This window comes from Ruditapes philippinarum, unplaced genomic scaffold (assembly GCF_026571515.1).
Source record: "Ruditapes philippinarum isolate M1 unplaced genomic scaffold, ASM2657151v2 ctg850_1_1_1_1, whole genome shotgun sequence".
In the NCBI taxonomy this organism is placed as follows: Eukaryota; Metazoa; Mollusca; class Bivalvia; order Venerida; family Veneridae; genus Ruditapes; species Ruditapes philippinarum.
The window spans coordinates 1,606-16,917 of NW_026853165.1; the positions used below are offsets into that span (position 1 = coordinate 1,606).

At 31.6% G+C, this 15,312-nt stretch overlaps 1 protein-coding gene across 1 annotated transcript in view; it reads right to left on the minus strand.

The window, feature by feature from the left end:
• Nucleotides 1-2,000: 2,000 nt before the first annotated feature.
• The window catches only part of LOC132735958 (uncharacterized), a gene marked incomplete at its 3' end in the record, with an annotated part of 103,735 nt that continues 90,423 nt past the window's right edge, over nucleotides 2,001-15,312 (minus strand). The window contains exons 120-141 of the mRNA XM_060722997.1: nucleotides 15,191-15,233; nucleotides 14,319-14,479; nucleotides 13,932-14,102; nucleotides 13,032-13,241; nucleotides 12,762-12,804; nucleotides 12,224-12,387; nucleotides 11,795-11,959; nucleotides 11,338-11,547; nucleotides 11,059-11,101; nucleotides 9,431-9,594; nucleotides 8,885-9,025; nucleotides 8,110-8,328; nucleotides 7,566-7,608; nucleotides 6,890-7,053; nucleotides 6,174-6,347; nucleotides 5,466-5,718; nucleotides 4,822-4,982; nucleotides 4,066-4,218; nucleotides 3,695-3,889; nucleotides 3,391-3,433; nucleotides 2,722-2,885; nucleotides 2,001-2,159 (exon numbers count right to left, since the gene is read on the minus strand). Coding sequence (XP_060578980.1) covers nucleotides 2,001-2,159; nucleotides 2,722-2,885; nucleotides 3,391-3,433; nucleotides 3,695-3,889; nucleotides 4,066-4,218; nucleotides 4,822-4,982; nucleotides 5,466-5,718; nucleotides 6,174-6,347; nucleotides 6,890-7,053; nucleotides 7,566-7,608; nucleotides 8,110-8,328; nucleotides 8,885-9,025; nucleotides 9,431-9,594; nucleotides 11,059-11,101; nucleotides 11,338-11,547; nucleotides 11,795-11,959; nucleotides 12,224-12,387; nucleotides 12,762-12,804; nucleotides 13,032-13,241; nucleotides 13,932-14,102; nucleotides 14,319-14,479; nucleotides 15,191-15,233 — 3,243 coding nt within the window. The remainder of the gene's footprint in view (nucleotides 2,160-2,721; nucleotides 2,886-3,390; nucleotides 3,434-3,694; nucleotides 3,890-4,065; nucleotides 4,219-4,821; nucleotides 4,983-5,465; nucleotides 5,719-6,173; nucleotides 6,348-6,889; nucleotides 7,054-7,565; nucleotides 7,609-8,109; nucleotides 8,329-8,884; nucleotides 9,026-9,430; nucleotides 9,595-11,058; nucleotides 11,102-11,337; nucleotides 11,548-11,794; nucleotides 11,960-12,223; nucleotides 12,388-12,761; nucleotides 12,805-13,031; nucleotides 13,242-13,931; nucleotides 14,103-14,318; nucleotides 14,480-15,190; nucleotides 15,234-15,312) is intronic.

A 15,312-nucleotide genomic window follows, 5' to 3' on the forward strand; every position in this document is an offset into this window, starting at 1 on the left:
TAGAGTTATGTCCCGGACAAAGTTCAAAGTGTAAAAATAAACAAAGGGGGATAATTCAAAAATTAGGCAAGGCAGAGTTACGGTTCTTAATAACTGCACACCTACTCAATGAGATCTATCTACCTACAAAGTTTCATGTTGATACCTATTATAGTTTTAGAGTTATGTCCCGGACAAAGTTCAAAGTGTAAAATAAACAAAGGGAGATAATTAAAAACTTAGGAAAGGCAGAGTTACTGTTCTTGTGCACTGCACACCTACTCAATGAGATCTATCTACCTACAAAGTTTCATGTTGATACCTATTATACTTTTAGAGTTATGTCCCGGACAAAGTTCAAAGTGTAAAATAAACAAAGGGGATAATTCAAAAATTAGGCAAGGCAGAGTTACGGTCGGTTCTTGTGCACTGCACACCTTCTCAATGAGATCTATCTACCTACAAAGTTTCATGTTGATACCTCTTATACTTTTAGAGTTATGTCCCGGACAAAGTTCAAAGTGTAAAAATAAATAAAAGGCAAGGTAGAGTTACGGTTCTTGTGCACTGCACACCTACTCAATGAGATCTATCTACCTACGAAGTTTCATGTTGATACCTCTTGTTGTTTCAAAGTTATGTCCCGGACAAGAAAAGGGGACGGACGGACGGAAAGCCGGACGGACGGACGGACAAGGCGGCGACTATATGCTCCCCCGAAATTTTTTCGGGGAGCATAAAAAGGAAATCCCTGAGCAAAAGTTAAATCCAAAGCAATACAAGTAATATATCCAAATATGAAATGCACAAATGTATGCCCTTAGCATGGTCTACATTTTTCATAAAAAAAAGGCTGGTTATTTTTTTTAATATAAATTTTAAAAATTGGTTTTTGTTTTTCAAAATGCGAGGGAAAAAAATGAATTTTCCTGTTTCTGCCAAACATTTTTAAAAATATTTTGGGGAAAGGAGTTTTCTATCCAACAGAAACTTGATTCCCCAAGGGGCAAATAGAAATTGGGACTCCCAAAAGTTGTTGAATTTCATCGAAAAAAGGGGAGCAATTTAATCGGAAAAAACGAAAGGTTTTTTTAAATTTTTTCAAGGGTAATTTTTTTGTCGCGGGCAGTCCCTGTTTAGTAAAGTTAAAGATATCACACATTCTAAAAGTGTTACAAAACAACAGTAAGGCTCCTAAGGTATTTGTATTACTCAAATAAAAAGGAGAAAATCTAATTATTATATTATTCTTACTTAAGGATGTTTAGAAAATACGCTTAAATGTATTTAAATTAAAGAAGTGTGATAATTCTATATAATAAACATGTAACACAGATTATATCTTATCATGTATTATAGATTTTTATGGTGAATAATAGTACCATTTTATTAAAAATATCATCATCCATGCAGAGGCCGAATTCTAGCATCACTTCAGACTATATGACAAATACGCTAACATCATTCTCTTGCTGTGGCATTTATACAAGGCTAGATACATTGATCATGCAATGCAAACAACACATTGCCTACCTTTAGTGGTATAATACCTCAATTCGTTTTGAAATCCTATAATGCCTTTATGCAGACGTTATAGACCGGGTCACAAAATATACATTTTCTTTGCGTGCGCATACACACACGCACGCACACACACACACACACACGCGCGCGCACACACACACGGTTTATACTAGATATATGCTTTCTGACATGGGCATAAAATCGCCACTCATTCATACGACAATAAAACGACAATATTTCCATGATGCACCAGCGAACCAAACCTTGGAATACCCGCTTACGGAACGGACGCTCCGACACTAAGGCAGCCGCTGTAGGAAAGAACCTTCTAACGGTCGATAATTTTTTTTTTTAATCTGAATTCAAAGATATAAGTTTATGCTCCAAATTAAAAAGAAAAACAACAACACATACATGTATTTATATAGGAGGTTAGGAAAATAAGTGAAAGAAAAAAGACAATACAGCGTAAATTGCCGAATATGAAGGGTGATTACCTGAATGCCAACCATACGAGTCGAACGCCATCACAGTGCACTCACTGTCCTTCAGAAACTGACTTATTCCTAGGTCACGCAAAAGAACCTTTCTTGCATACGCCGGTAGTTTAGTATCGTTTATATTCCTTTGTGTTGCCCATTCAGTCAAAGAAAACTCTAAATGTTTCAAATATCATATTGTTAGTGCTGTATAGAAAACTGGCTCATATAACTATTTATATATAGATTTCAATACAAAGATTTATATGAATAATAGAAAATTCGAATTTACTTCAAAACAAATTAGAAGCTATCACTGTAGATACCACAAAATTATTATGAAAAAGTACATTCAACCTGTACTTCAAGAATTGCAATTGATTAATTTAGGTGTGCTCACGACTTGGTTAATGAATCTTAAAGGTATCATCAAACCAATTTATCTATTAAACTTAGCATTTATCATACTGGAGGATTCCATTATGAATTTATAACTTCAAACTATCCAAAACTACATTCAAAGATTGAAAGACATTGCATGAAATATCATCTCAACTATGAAGTCATGTGTTGCGCTTCATCAGGTGTGTACCTTTGGTTACCTTCATACAGGTTTTTAAAGATAAATTGATTCCTTTCACGTGCTTTTTCAAATATATTCTTTTTGAAAGAAACCGCTTTCATAAATATTTGACTTAATAATATTCATGTCAAGAAGAAACAATGTATATTATGTTACCGTTGTTCTTATAATTGTTATTGATAGGGCAATCTTCGGATGAAAATTTCTGTTCTTTAAGAACCTCGACAACATCAGAACATAGTTCATTGGATTCAAAGCATTGACTGATATTGAGAGAAATGACGTGTGACTGACTCATCGCTAGGAAATCAACTGTAAATCTGTAAAAAAATGCACAATTATTGATTTTAAAATATGCAAGTAAAAAGCTCTAAAGCTCTAAGGAGTACTTATAAATTAATTTCCTGATTGTATCTTCATCAGATAACATGTGTGAAGCACGAATTCGGAGCATTTGTCATAAGTACCCAGCCCCCACACCACAGTCTGAAATACCATAATTTACCCAACAAAGACTACTGACCCTTCACTATGTTTACATTTAAAGGCATCCGATATAGGGTCTATTTAATTAATGTAGAATGTTAAATTCATTTCTCTATATGGTGTCCAAAATTTTTTTGTACAATTATATGAAAGCGTGATTTGTTTAAAATAAGTATCATCTATTACTTGGTTCTTTTTAATATCTGCCTGCAATTGCTATGCTTTCATATTTATCTAAAGCATTGTCAACCAGAAAGCTGGGGATTCATTGGGAGCTCTATATATACGTTAAAGGAAAAAGGACATAGCACAAAACGTATTCTTTTAAATTATACTTACTCCATTTGCAATACTGAATACAATGAAATCTTTATTTCTTTTCCTGTAATTGTAATCAATATTCAATTTACATGGAAATATGTCTATAAATTTTGTCAATATTTAAAAAATATGTATAGTTAAATGGAACTTAGCAACCGATTCTTAAATGAAATTCAATGTTTGTAATTTAATACAGGGAAAAAGGCTTGCAATTTTCTTATAAATAATATTATCCCGATCAAAACAAAAATGGTTACAAAAATAAGTATTTCATTAATTTCTCTTTTTAAAACTTGCTTGAATACATTAAACAACTTCGTACCATATTCAAAATCATAGAGTGACAATGTTCTGCTGAATGTCTCAATTGTGATATTTATCAAATGATTGCATCTGTCAAAATCTAGCTCGTAGAAAACTCGTCGTTGTAAAATGTCGGACTGCATGCAGCACGATATTCTCGAACATGTGGCAGATAAACTGCATTTTAGCGGGAAACTGGGAATGATACCACATTCTAGAAAATAAATATTAATTGATAAAGAAAATGTTCATTATCATTTATAATATTTAATAATAATAAATAACAGCAATGACAATACTAAGGATGATGAATTATTAAAAGAATGCCATTTTGAAAATCATAATGTTATATATGAATAATGGCTTAACAAAAATTTTGTTTAGTTATACCTTGAGATATAATGCTGTTTATCACTGCACACTCCGTTTCCATCATGTATGGATAAACACCCAAATCTGTCATCAGTTCTATCTCTTCCACTTGATCAAGGGTGCCAAATATAGATATGTTTCTATCTTCCTTCCACTGGGTCAGTGAAAAGTCTGAAATTACCGGGAAAACATGATACACTCTCGTTCTCTCTGACATTAAAACAAATGGTACCTTAAAACAACAAGACAATTCAACTAAGATATGTTCCTATCTTCCTTCCACTATGTCAGTGAAAATTCAGAAAATAAGTAAATAACATGAATGCCCATTTTTGTTGATAAAATAATATCTAGATTTTAAGTGAAACAAAAAAATCATCCCGTTGTATTTTTTATTCTATTATTGTTTTACTTTACATTGTTCATTAAGTATTTTTCAGATATTGTTAAAAACAATAGAAATGTATCATATGGTTAAAAAAAGAGAAATATTGAAAATAAATCATGGATGATAGCGATTTATTATGAACATTTATAGCTTTAGAATTATTTAGGATAATATTTTCTGCAATATCATCATGCACCTCACACAAACACCATCCATTTGATTATAATTATTTCATGTTCTGTTATCAAATTTGAAACCGCATGCTATTAACTCAATTATTTACAGTATAACAGACCTACCTATGGGGACCATTTCACTTCAATCAAATATTAACATTTTTTTTCAAAATAATTGTTTTCGACTAAAATATGTAATTTTCCTCGTACCTTTGTTTGTGTATTCGGGGTTCAATTCACAAATCGGCTTCGGAAGCATATTATTTCTAAGAACTTCAACTTCGGTCACACAGTTTTCTTGGTCCAAACAAATACTAAGGTTTACACTTGCAATATAGAACCGCTGTACTGGAAGGTCTTTGATCAAATAGCTAAGAAATAATAACACAATTCATCATTGTATACGTCTGTTGCGAGTAATCAGCTGTTTAACAGATTTAAAATGAGGTTTATTTTCCAACATTACTAATTTTTGCTAATTTATTTCTGGAGTTAGGATTAATACTGCTATTGTGGTGAAAACAAGACAAAAATTCAATCAATCTAGTTTTAACGATAAATCTATTTTCATGCGCCTCATTCTTATATTATTCAAAGGTATATCTTTACAATTATGCGACAATATTATGAACTTCTCAAATGATGAAATATTGCAGAAGCTCGCATTTGTTATCCTTTGGTTATTCTAGTAACTAGTTTCTTTTTAAAAGTGGACACATGCCTGTTACGCAAATCCAAGTAATGTCAATAAAAGAATGATTCTTCGACGTGGTATGGAGACACCATTTTTTTAATTTTCAATTTATCATGAAATGCAACCTTAAAATCAGTTAAACATATAAAACTTAACTTACTCCAGTCTAATAAATCCATTCACATTAAACTTGTTGTGTGCACCAAACTCAAACTTTGTCAAAGAGATGTGCTTCAAAATGCGTTCAATTCCGATTGTTAAAGTTTGACTGCAGGGATCAAGTTTAAATGTTATATCAAATGATCGTTGTATCATGTCAACATAGGAACAACATTGAAATCCGGAGCATGTGTCGTCCATAAAACATCTTGTGTGATCTGGTAACGTTTGAAAGCTAACATTGCTTCGACACTCTACAAAAACGGATACTATTTTAAATGTCAATACTATACAAATGTACAGTATTTCCACATCTAAGACCGTAATATAAGTATGAAAAAGACTATTTAATATTCACTTTTGACCAATGTGCATGCTTGCTATCTAACTATGTGTGTTTTATTAAGTGTCTTAGAATAATGCCCGAAGTAACAACACATTTGTGTTACTATGACAACGTTTTCTGCAGCTTTTATCATCGCACATACAACAAGAAAACAACTACTCACTGTCATTTATTGAATTCAAACACTCGACAATTTAACAATATTCAAATAAGAAAGAAATTATACATTCAAAATAAAAAAAACTATTTGAACTGGATTATAAAAGGTTTTAATTTTCGTAAACTAAATAACTTAAAAAATCAATCTTTATTCGCGCAAAGAAATGTTAAAGTGCTAAGCTTTAGCGAAAATATGTTCAATACCTGATGTCCAGCCGACAGCAGATGTTGGTATATATGGAAGCGCCGTAGTGTCACATTGTGTAGTCTTCAAGTAAGGCTCGACGCCAATTTTTGACAAGTAAAATTCAACACCGGTTTCTGGAAGCTGCGTGCTGTCGTAATGTGATTCATTTCGCCACTCCTCATATTTAAAACCTTAAACAAATTGATTTAAACATCATTAATACTTTCTCATATTTCCGTAAAATAGAATCCTACCCTTTCAAATACAGTTTTTCGAGCACATACAATTTAATTTTTCATAATAATGCTAATAATTATAATACTTTTGATAATAATAATAATGATGATATTAATAATAGATTTAAATCAGGGCTCCATCATTTTAAATTTTTTATTGAATAATTTTATATCTATTTGATACAGCTATGTTAATATCTTTTTATTCTGTTCTTATTTCTATATAAACTTGCGTTATTGTATCGTTAAAAGTCAACTCAGTTCGTCACTTTTCGAGACTAATTCAAATTTGATAAGCGTTGATATGGGCGTGGGCAACATAGTTATCTCATATAAACGCACTTTTAATATAAAACAATGTACATATACAGAGAGTGAAGAAATTTGCCAAACATATACAAAGTTGTTTAATAGAATAGCTAATTTGGCATTTTAGAATACAAATACTCAAATCATGAACATCTTCATAATGTAAAGGAAAATATAAGAATAATTACTTTCGTCCAAAAATCCTGCTGACCAATCACAAGGCAAGGCAGTTAGATATTTCTCTCTAAGAATTTGAACTTCTGTACTGCATGTTTCATTTTCGTCGAGACATATGCTTGCATTTAAATTAACAGTGTATACCTGTGATTTAACTGGCTCCGATATTTCTAACCTGGAAGTTTTAATCGTTTTATTTATGATTTATAAGGCTACTTTGCTTAAAAAGCATACCCTAATACTTAATCATACATACAATATATAATAAATTATTTAATCAATTAGACGATTCATCGTTTAATTAAAAGCTGACCGGTTTCAAGTTTTGGAAAATATTGCTTCTTTTGTCCACTAGGGACTTTTAATCGAGTTAGGAAACCTTCAAAGCAATACAGCGAAGGTTTCTGACATCTTGTCTCCTCGATGCCATGGGTTTTTCTCAGGTTCCCTTTATCATGAAAGGAGGTGTACCATGGTTGAAAAACATGCATGACGACGCTTTCCATACACCAAGCCTGATGTGTACCATCAATGAAACGAAATGTAGTTTTAGAATTATAGTCTATCGTTTACAGATTTACGTATACATAAATTATGTCTTCATATTTCACTTAAATATATACTGCTGCTATTCCATTTCATGATATAAGAAAGATGTCAGATAAAAATAACACTAGAACTACTTACTCAATCTTAATTACCCCATATAAACTAAAGGTTTGCATTTCACCTATAACAGGAAATAAATCAATGCGTTATACAACATATTTGTTTATCCAAAAATGTATACATGTATTGATACATACAATAATGTTCTCTCAGCGTACAAACACTTGTTCAACTATCATTTTAATAAGATGCATGACCCAATAACACTTACGTTACGCTCTTTACTTAGTTAACGCTTTTACTAAGTTAACGTCATTAGTCAAATTTACTTAAGCGTATCAAAGACCAGAAAGTTTCTCATACCTTTCCTTTCACCAAAATGGCTTTGACTATGCAATGAGCAATCATAATGACATAAATTTAATTAAAAAAAGAGGATAAAATCGTATAAATAGTTACAGAATATCTAAAAGTTCTATGCCACTACATAATAGTCCTTTAAACATATTAATTTACATTATCTACAGTGACAGATTTAAAAAATACGTGTAACCGTGGTGCATCACATTAAAAACTTTATATTAGCATATTTTGCTCAAACTTATTTATAAATAACTCTTACCCCACGTAAAGTTTCTGAACGGTATTAAGTGTTTCAATTTTTCCAAGCCTACCGTTATTTCTTCCCTACAGGCATCTATTTGAACCTCGATTTGAAAATTCACCGGTATTTCAGGAGATTTTAAACAGCAAAGAATACCGGAACAAAGTTCAGACAATGAGCATGTTGCTTGACCGTATACGTGTAAATCGTCAATATTTAAAGTACAATGGGTGGAATCTGAAAGTATTATTTCAGATTTCGTAAAATGGAAACGATCAAAGCAAAGCATTAATAAAGTATACATAATTGTATCTCTTACAAATCCAAATAACTGAATAAATGAGAAATAGTACAATATGGAACGAATATTTCATTAGAATATCCAAGTCATCATAATCGAATACATTCAATTTTTCGATGTGATGAGATTTAGGCATTCATAGAACAAAAGGCGGTATCTGTAAGAAAAGTCAGTTTAGATTGTGTAAACTGAAAACCATCAAAGCAAACAACGTGCAAATTATGCATAAATGTTAATCATCACAAATTCAATCAATAGTTTAAAGAAGAACAGAAAAAAAAGTTTGGAAGGGAATTCAGGTCTTTGTCCAAAACGTTTTTGCCCGACTGTTGACATATTATGTAAATATCATTATTTGACAAATAGAAGTATGTTTTCTAACAAAGCATTATGCTGAATGACACAACATCAACACCTCTTTAAGGAAAAAGTAGATTCCTAAAAAGAAATAAAATACAGATAACTTCTTAAATTAATTTAGTCTGCATTTACCTATTTTCGAGTCACTGTGCATTTTGCATTCGTTGGAGAGCATAAATGGTGCAACCGCAATGTCTTCTAGCAGTTGAACAGCTTGGTATTCGTCAATGACACTGACATTGCCAGCTTCCATCCATTTGTCCAGCGAGAAGTCTAATTAAAATGGTTACAGGACTAATTGAGATTCTGCATGTACATTGGAGATATACTGTCTTTAAAGTATTAACAGTAAGAACTTTTAACACATTCGTATGTTGCATAAAAATCATTGCAAATGTATCATACCACTTTATCGGTGAGTATATGGGAGTTAAGGCTAACTTGCCTCTTCAAATCTGCTCGAGCGCTCACATGGTTAATCGATCTCAGGTACTTAGAACATATAAAGTTTTCGATCTATTGCAAGACAGTATCAGATCTGCAAACTTCGACCGTTTCTGTGCCGACATTTTCTTTTGAATAGCGAATTACACAGTTCTTGATTTGTATAACAGAAAGTAATACCGAGTCGTTAATAGTATATAATAGATGAATTGTTTGATATTAATTTTACAGTACCTTTGGCTATAAACCCAGCATTGACCTCACATGGAAACCGTGGCACTATCACATCGTCAAGAACGTCCACTGACAAAACAGCCGGTTTGTGTGCTTCTAAATGTATATCTACTGCCAAATCTAACATGAATTTGTTCTTGTACTCTAGATTAACAACCATGAACCTATGATGGTAATAACGAATGCATTGACAAAACTTTGCATATTGATATTCTAATAACAGTTTCAAAGATGTTTAGACTATATGGTACGTTATATTAATGCAAAAAAAATTCTCCAATTCTGACGGCTTAAACACTTTGTAAACGATACCGTTTCAACGGTGAAGAACCGAAGTGCATACTAATAACACTGATGTTTTACATAGTGGTTTTCATACAAATTTACATTATGTTTTGTTCTTTATGGCACTTTTCTCGATTTCAATATTTATACTTTTTTGTTCATTTCTGAAGTCACACCGCTATGATGACTTTATTACTGAAAAACTTTTGCACAGCGTTTGAGTAGCAATGGAACGGTTGGCTTCATTTTACGAACATGTGCCTTTCTTGAACATGCAGGGGTTTTTAATGAACTTGTCGTAAATTAAAACTTGCGTTATTATAAAATAGGTGCAGACATTGCTGACAGGATAATAAAGGGAATATAACCTTGCTGACATACATAAATACTTTCCCTAACTAGCGTCTTAGGTCATATTTAATTCAAGTAATATTTCCCGTTTATCCCGTCACCATCTTGTATAACAGATAGTATAAACGGTTGAGTGCTAATATTACCTGACGAATGAAAAATAATGAACTTAAAATTTATAGCAGCCACGAACATACAAGGTAACCGTCACGATTATTCACAACGTTACAAATGTGCAGTATCATAAATATGAATAAATTTTTACTATATCATAAGATGGATGGTTATTCTGTAGAGAAACTAGTTAATAACCTGTATGCGACAGATAAACTAAATCTATCGCTGAATGTTATTCATACCCCCACCAATGTCCTTGACAGAAGACGACTTTGAAAGGTGTGCTAGTTTCAGAAATATTCAAGTACGTGTAAAAATTTAAGAACATTTTCTACTTCAATTTTTGACCATCGAGTGTGACCTTGTACTTAAGCCGGCACAAAAGTAACATGGGTTCGCACATAACCTTGTTGAGGTGAACATTTGAGTAAAGTTTGAAGAAAAATCTTAAAATCTTTAAAGCGGACACGACATATTGTCTTATATTTGATTGATTGATATTTGACCTTCAATTGTGACCTTGACCTTGAGCTGACACATGGGCAACAGGGGTTCTGCAAATCCCCTTGTTGAGGTGAACATTGAAGCCAAGTTTGAAGAAAATCCTTCAATTTGTATAGGATTTATAGAGCGGTCACAATAATGGAAACGGATGGACGGACCGACCGACGCGATAATTATAGCCCCCTAAACACATATTGTGGTGGGAGTATAAAATAAGAATGAAAAGAAATCCTATGAATGTTTATAGCCGAGAATCTTAAATTAATTTTTTCTATCTTATATATAAAGTTATGAATAAAATGCATCAATTAATATTTATGACTCTCCACACGGTATTACAGAAATAAAATTATCGAATGCAAGATATTTACTGTAGCACTATAAATCCATCCATGTCAAACACCATCTTTTCACCTGCGAACCAAAACAAGAATTTATGAAACATATACATTCAAAATCCTTTGCTATGTAATTATTTTTATTATTGTAAATAAAGAATAAATATAATGTATTATGTTTATGCTGAGTCATTATATTACAAAAACTATGTACGCACAATTCCAATGCCATTATGAACTAAAAAAGATATTTTTTTAACCTTAAATATTATAAAACCGTTCAAATTATGTTAATGAAACAATTGAAACTACCAAATTCGAAGGCGGACAATTTCCTCTCCATCACCAGGTTTTCAATGCTAGCTGATATCTGGTAGTCACAGTCGTCCACTTGTAGGGAAAAGCTAAACTTTCGATTCAGCTCATTAACGAAAACGCAACAAATGATGTTCAAACAAGATGAGTCAATAGAACACTCAGCGTTGTTTGGAAGTGCAGGTAATTTCAATTTCAAAGGGCACACTAATGGAAAGAAAGACATTTTAATTCGTCTTCTGACATTATGATTAAAATATTGAATAGTACATTATGTATTTCAATAGCAACTTTTAAAAGCATGAAGACATATGGAATAAAACAAGAGTACCGCGTGGGCGGGGCAATGTACGCCTGAATGCGGATTTGTCAAAAAAATCAACTTAAACTTTCTTTAAACTTGTGTGAACATATTCTACATAAATCATAAATTATTAAAAATAATTTTACTTACAGTTTGCCCAACCATCTACAGGTCTTGCAGATGACAATTGACATTCGTTATCTTTAAGGTATTGACTTATTTCGAGGGTATTTGCAAGTACATCAAATTGAGTCAGTGAAAGTGCAGCTCCTTTGTTAACACCATTCTCGAGTTTCCAAACTTCCAGAGAAAAGGCTGAAAATAGATAGGGGAAAACAAAATTATAACACAACTGTTAATTATAAAGTTTAAAATTTTAACGTTTATTGAAAGTAGGAGGAAATTCATAATGCCTTAACGGATTACTTTTTTGCGCTTGACAAATAAGAAGTATATTCAAGAACATAACTGCTAAAAATGTTTGACTTTTCACAATTTATTGCATTGAAGCTGATATTCATTCATGTAACAATTATAATTATTGTCACCAAAACAAATAAAAAATTTTATTCCTTGTACCTGCATTACTGAATCCATTTACCCAACTGCATGTCACTTTTGGCAAAACCACTTGTTTTAGAACAGGAATCATATATGAACAGTTTCCATGACTTTCAAAGCAAGCGCTTACGTTCATATCGACGACATATTTGCGACCACCTTGAAAGTTTTCAATCTTGAAACTAGATGAAAATGAACGACGGATGATATATTTAAATAACTGATGACATTAAATCAAACATTCTTTAACCATTCACAACCTGAAACCTTTGCAATATATAAGTTTATATAAGTTTGATGATTTCAAAATGTAATATAAAACACTATATCACACAAAACTGTGTTGTTTATTCAAATGCACGTAATAAACACCAACACCACTATTGGCATTTTAAAAGTTTGTGGTTTTTGGAATTGCTGGATTTTACTTGAATTTAGTACTTTTTTCAAATCTTGTTACATGTCCACAAAACTGTTATAAACTATGTGTTGATTTATAATATTTGTACTGTATATAAATCATTCTCTTTATTCTAAAATGTAAATGTATGCTCACTCTAACTTGTAGACTCCGTTCAAATAGAAACGATCCCATGAGCCTGCAATGTAATCAGAATATATAGTCATCAAAGAAAAGCATTTGCTTGCAGAACAAATCTTATGCTTCAAAGAATTATGATGATAAAGTCTGTTTTGTATCCTAAGACGTCTGATATTTAAAGAAAACATCACTTTTAGGGAAAACGTTTATGTTTCAATGTGATGTCAATGATGCATTTCTTTTCTATATGAGTTAAAAAGTAAATGAATAAGTTAAAGTTTTTACCAAATTTGTAATTACTGATGTCCTTGACCGTGTTCAGTTGTTCAATACCAACTGTAATTTGTTTTTCGCATCCGTCAATGGTGATGTAAAACTGAACAGATGTTTTAATGATATCGACTTCAAGACAACAACGAATTGCTGTACACAAGTCAGAAATATAGCATCCTATACCTGACGGAAGAGGTTCTAATGTTAATTCTGCTGGACATTCTGAAATCAAATATATATCCATGCCTGTAAATAACTCCGTATTTTGATAATGAAATATCAAAAAGATATATTTTCAGTTTTGGTTTACTTAAAATATTTTTATTTAGGATCAGTTGTGAAGTGAGTTCGTACCACTTAATAACATAACTTTTTAGGCTGTTATTGCAAGTGTCATATGAGATAACATAATCATGATTCGAGTAGTATTTGCGGGAGTAGGTCGGGAGGGAATATCATTAACTATTAGGTCACATACATTTTTAAATACATAGCTTAGATCATCTTCGACAAAAGCAGCACGACACTTATTATATTTAATTGATAAAACATTACAAGTATTCTATGTAAAATGGTTTTGGTACACTTCATCCTTTTATATCTTTATAAACTACAGCTTAATATTCATATTTTACTTTATAATTTAGTAACATATTTTGGCAATTAATTTAGGTGACTTTAATGCAAACCATGACTTATGTTATAACTTCTTAATACATTAATTTATAGTTCTACATTAAAATACACATATTTAATACATTTATAGTCTTTTATTAAAATCTATATCATTCTTATTTGCTACAGTAAATTATTGACATTTGGCTAATACTAAGAACGAAAACACTTCTGGTGACAAAATTTCAAATGTTGATCTGAAAATAAGGTAACACAACATAGACAAATCAAAAGTACCGCTATTCCAGCCGTTCTGTGATGGCGAGAATGGCGATTCATAAAGATAGCAATTAATGTCTTCTATATACGGCGCCACACCAAGTGTTTCGAGCAGTTGGTCTCTTTGTACATCTGTTACATCTCCTTTTGTGATTCCATGATCATCTAACCATTCGTTAAGAGAAAATGCTAAAAATAGATAAAAGAAGTAGTTATTTCAATTCCACTTATAAAATTGCTTTCATTTATATTTAGTCGAAGACTAGAAATATAATTACAAAGTTGTGTTCTCTTTGTGTTTATTTTCGATAAATGAAAAGGAACTGAGAAAACATCCGAATCGCTATAATAATATTTGCTAAGGTAAAGTCTCAACTAAATGAAAATATAAAAAAACAAATATACATTGGTTTCTAAATCCCATATTCCAGGAGCATGGCAATTTCGGAAGTACTGATCGATCGAAAATTGCATATGATTTCTCACAACTGACATTTGTGAAGCAAATGTTAAAATCTAAATCAACGACATATACTCCTTTTGTTGTTAGGTCATCAATGCGAAATCTGAAAATGAATATAGAAATATCTTAATTGATATAAACGCCCTTTTATATGAGACCTACATAGACTGCTATAATTTTAATTGTATCAAATAACGACGTTCTTCACTCATACCATTAAACGAGCTAGTACTCGTCTCATTTATATGTCTGAGGAAAATGATCAAAGTATCACGTTATCGTCCAAAATTTCCATTTTAACAAAGTATCAGTTTTCAGTCGAGTAGTCGTCTGTAAAATTCGTCTAAACAAAGTACCAAAGTATGGAGTACTCTGTCTGAGTAAGAATCAATGTATGGAGTATTCGTTTTAAAAAAGGACCACAGTATAGCACATTTTTCTTAAATATCCGTCTAAGCAAAGTATCGAATACTGTCTTGAATATCCCTCTAAGCCAAAACTCTATGTATCAAGTACACGTCTTAAAGGTCTAATTGAGTAAAGGATCAAAATATGAGTACCCATCTTTATTGTCTGTCTGAGCAAAAGATAAATATATCGAGTACTCGTCTTTGATATATGTCAAAGCAAAGATAACAAATAATCGTCTTAAATATCCGTTTTATCATTGTATCAAGTATTGAATACTTCTCTTTAGTAAAGGGTCAAATTTTCGAGTACTTTTTTTCAACATCTATCTTTGAAAAGAAACAATGTATCGAATGGTCGTATCTAATCTATGCCATAACAAAGAATCGATGTAGTGTGAACTTACTTCAGCATGAAAACATCTTTGAGAACTATTTCACGTTCCTTTCCTGAAGTAAACAAGATTCATTTTAATAAAATATTATCGAAAGTATTCCATTGTACGTTAAAATAACAGCTTAAATATCA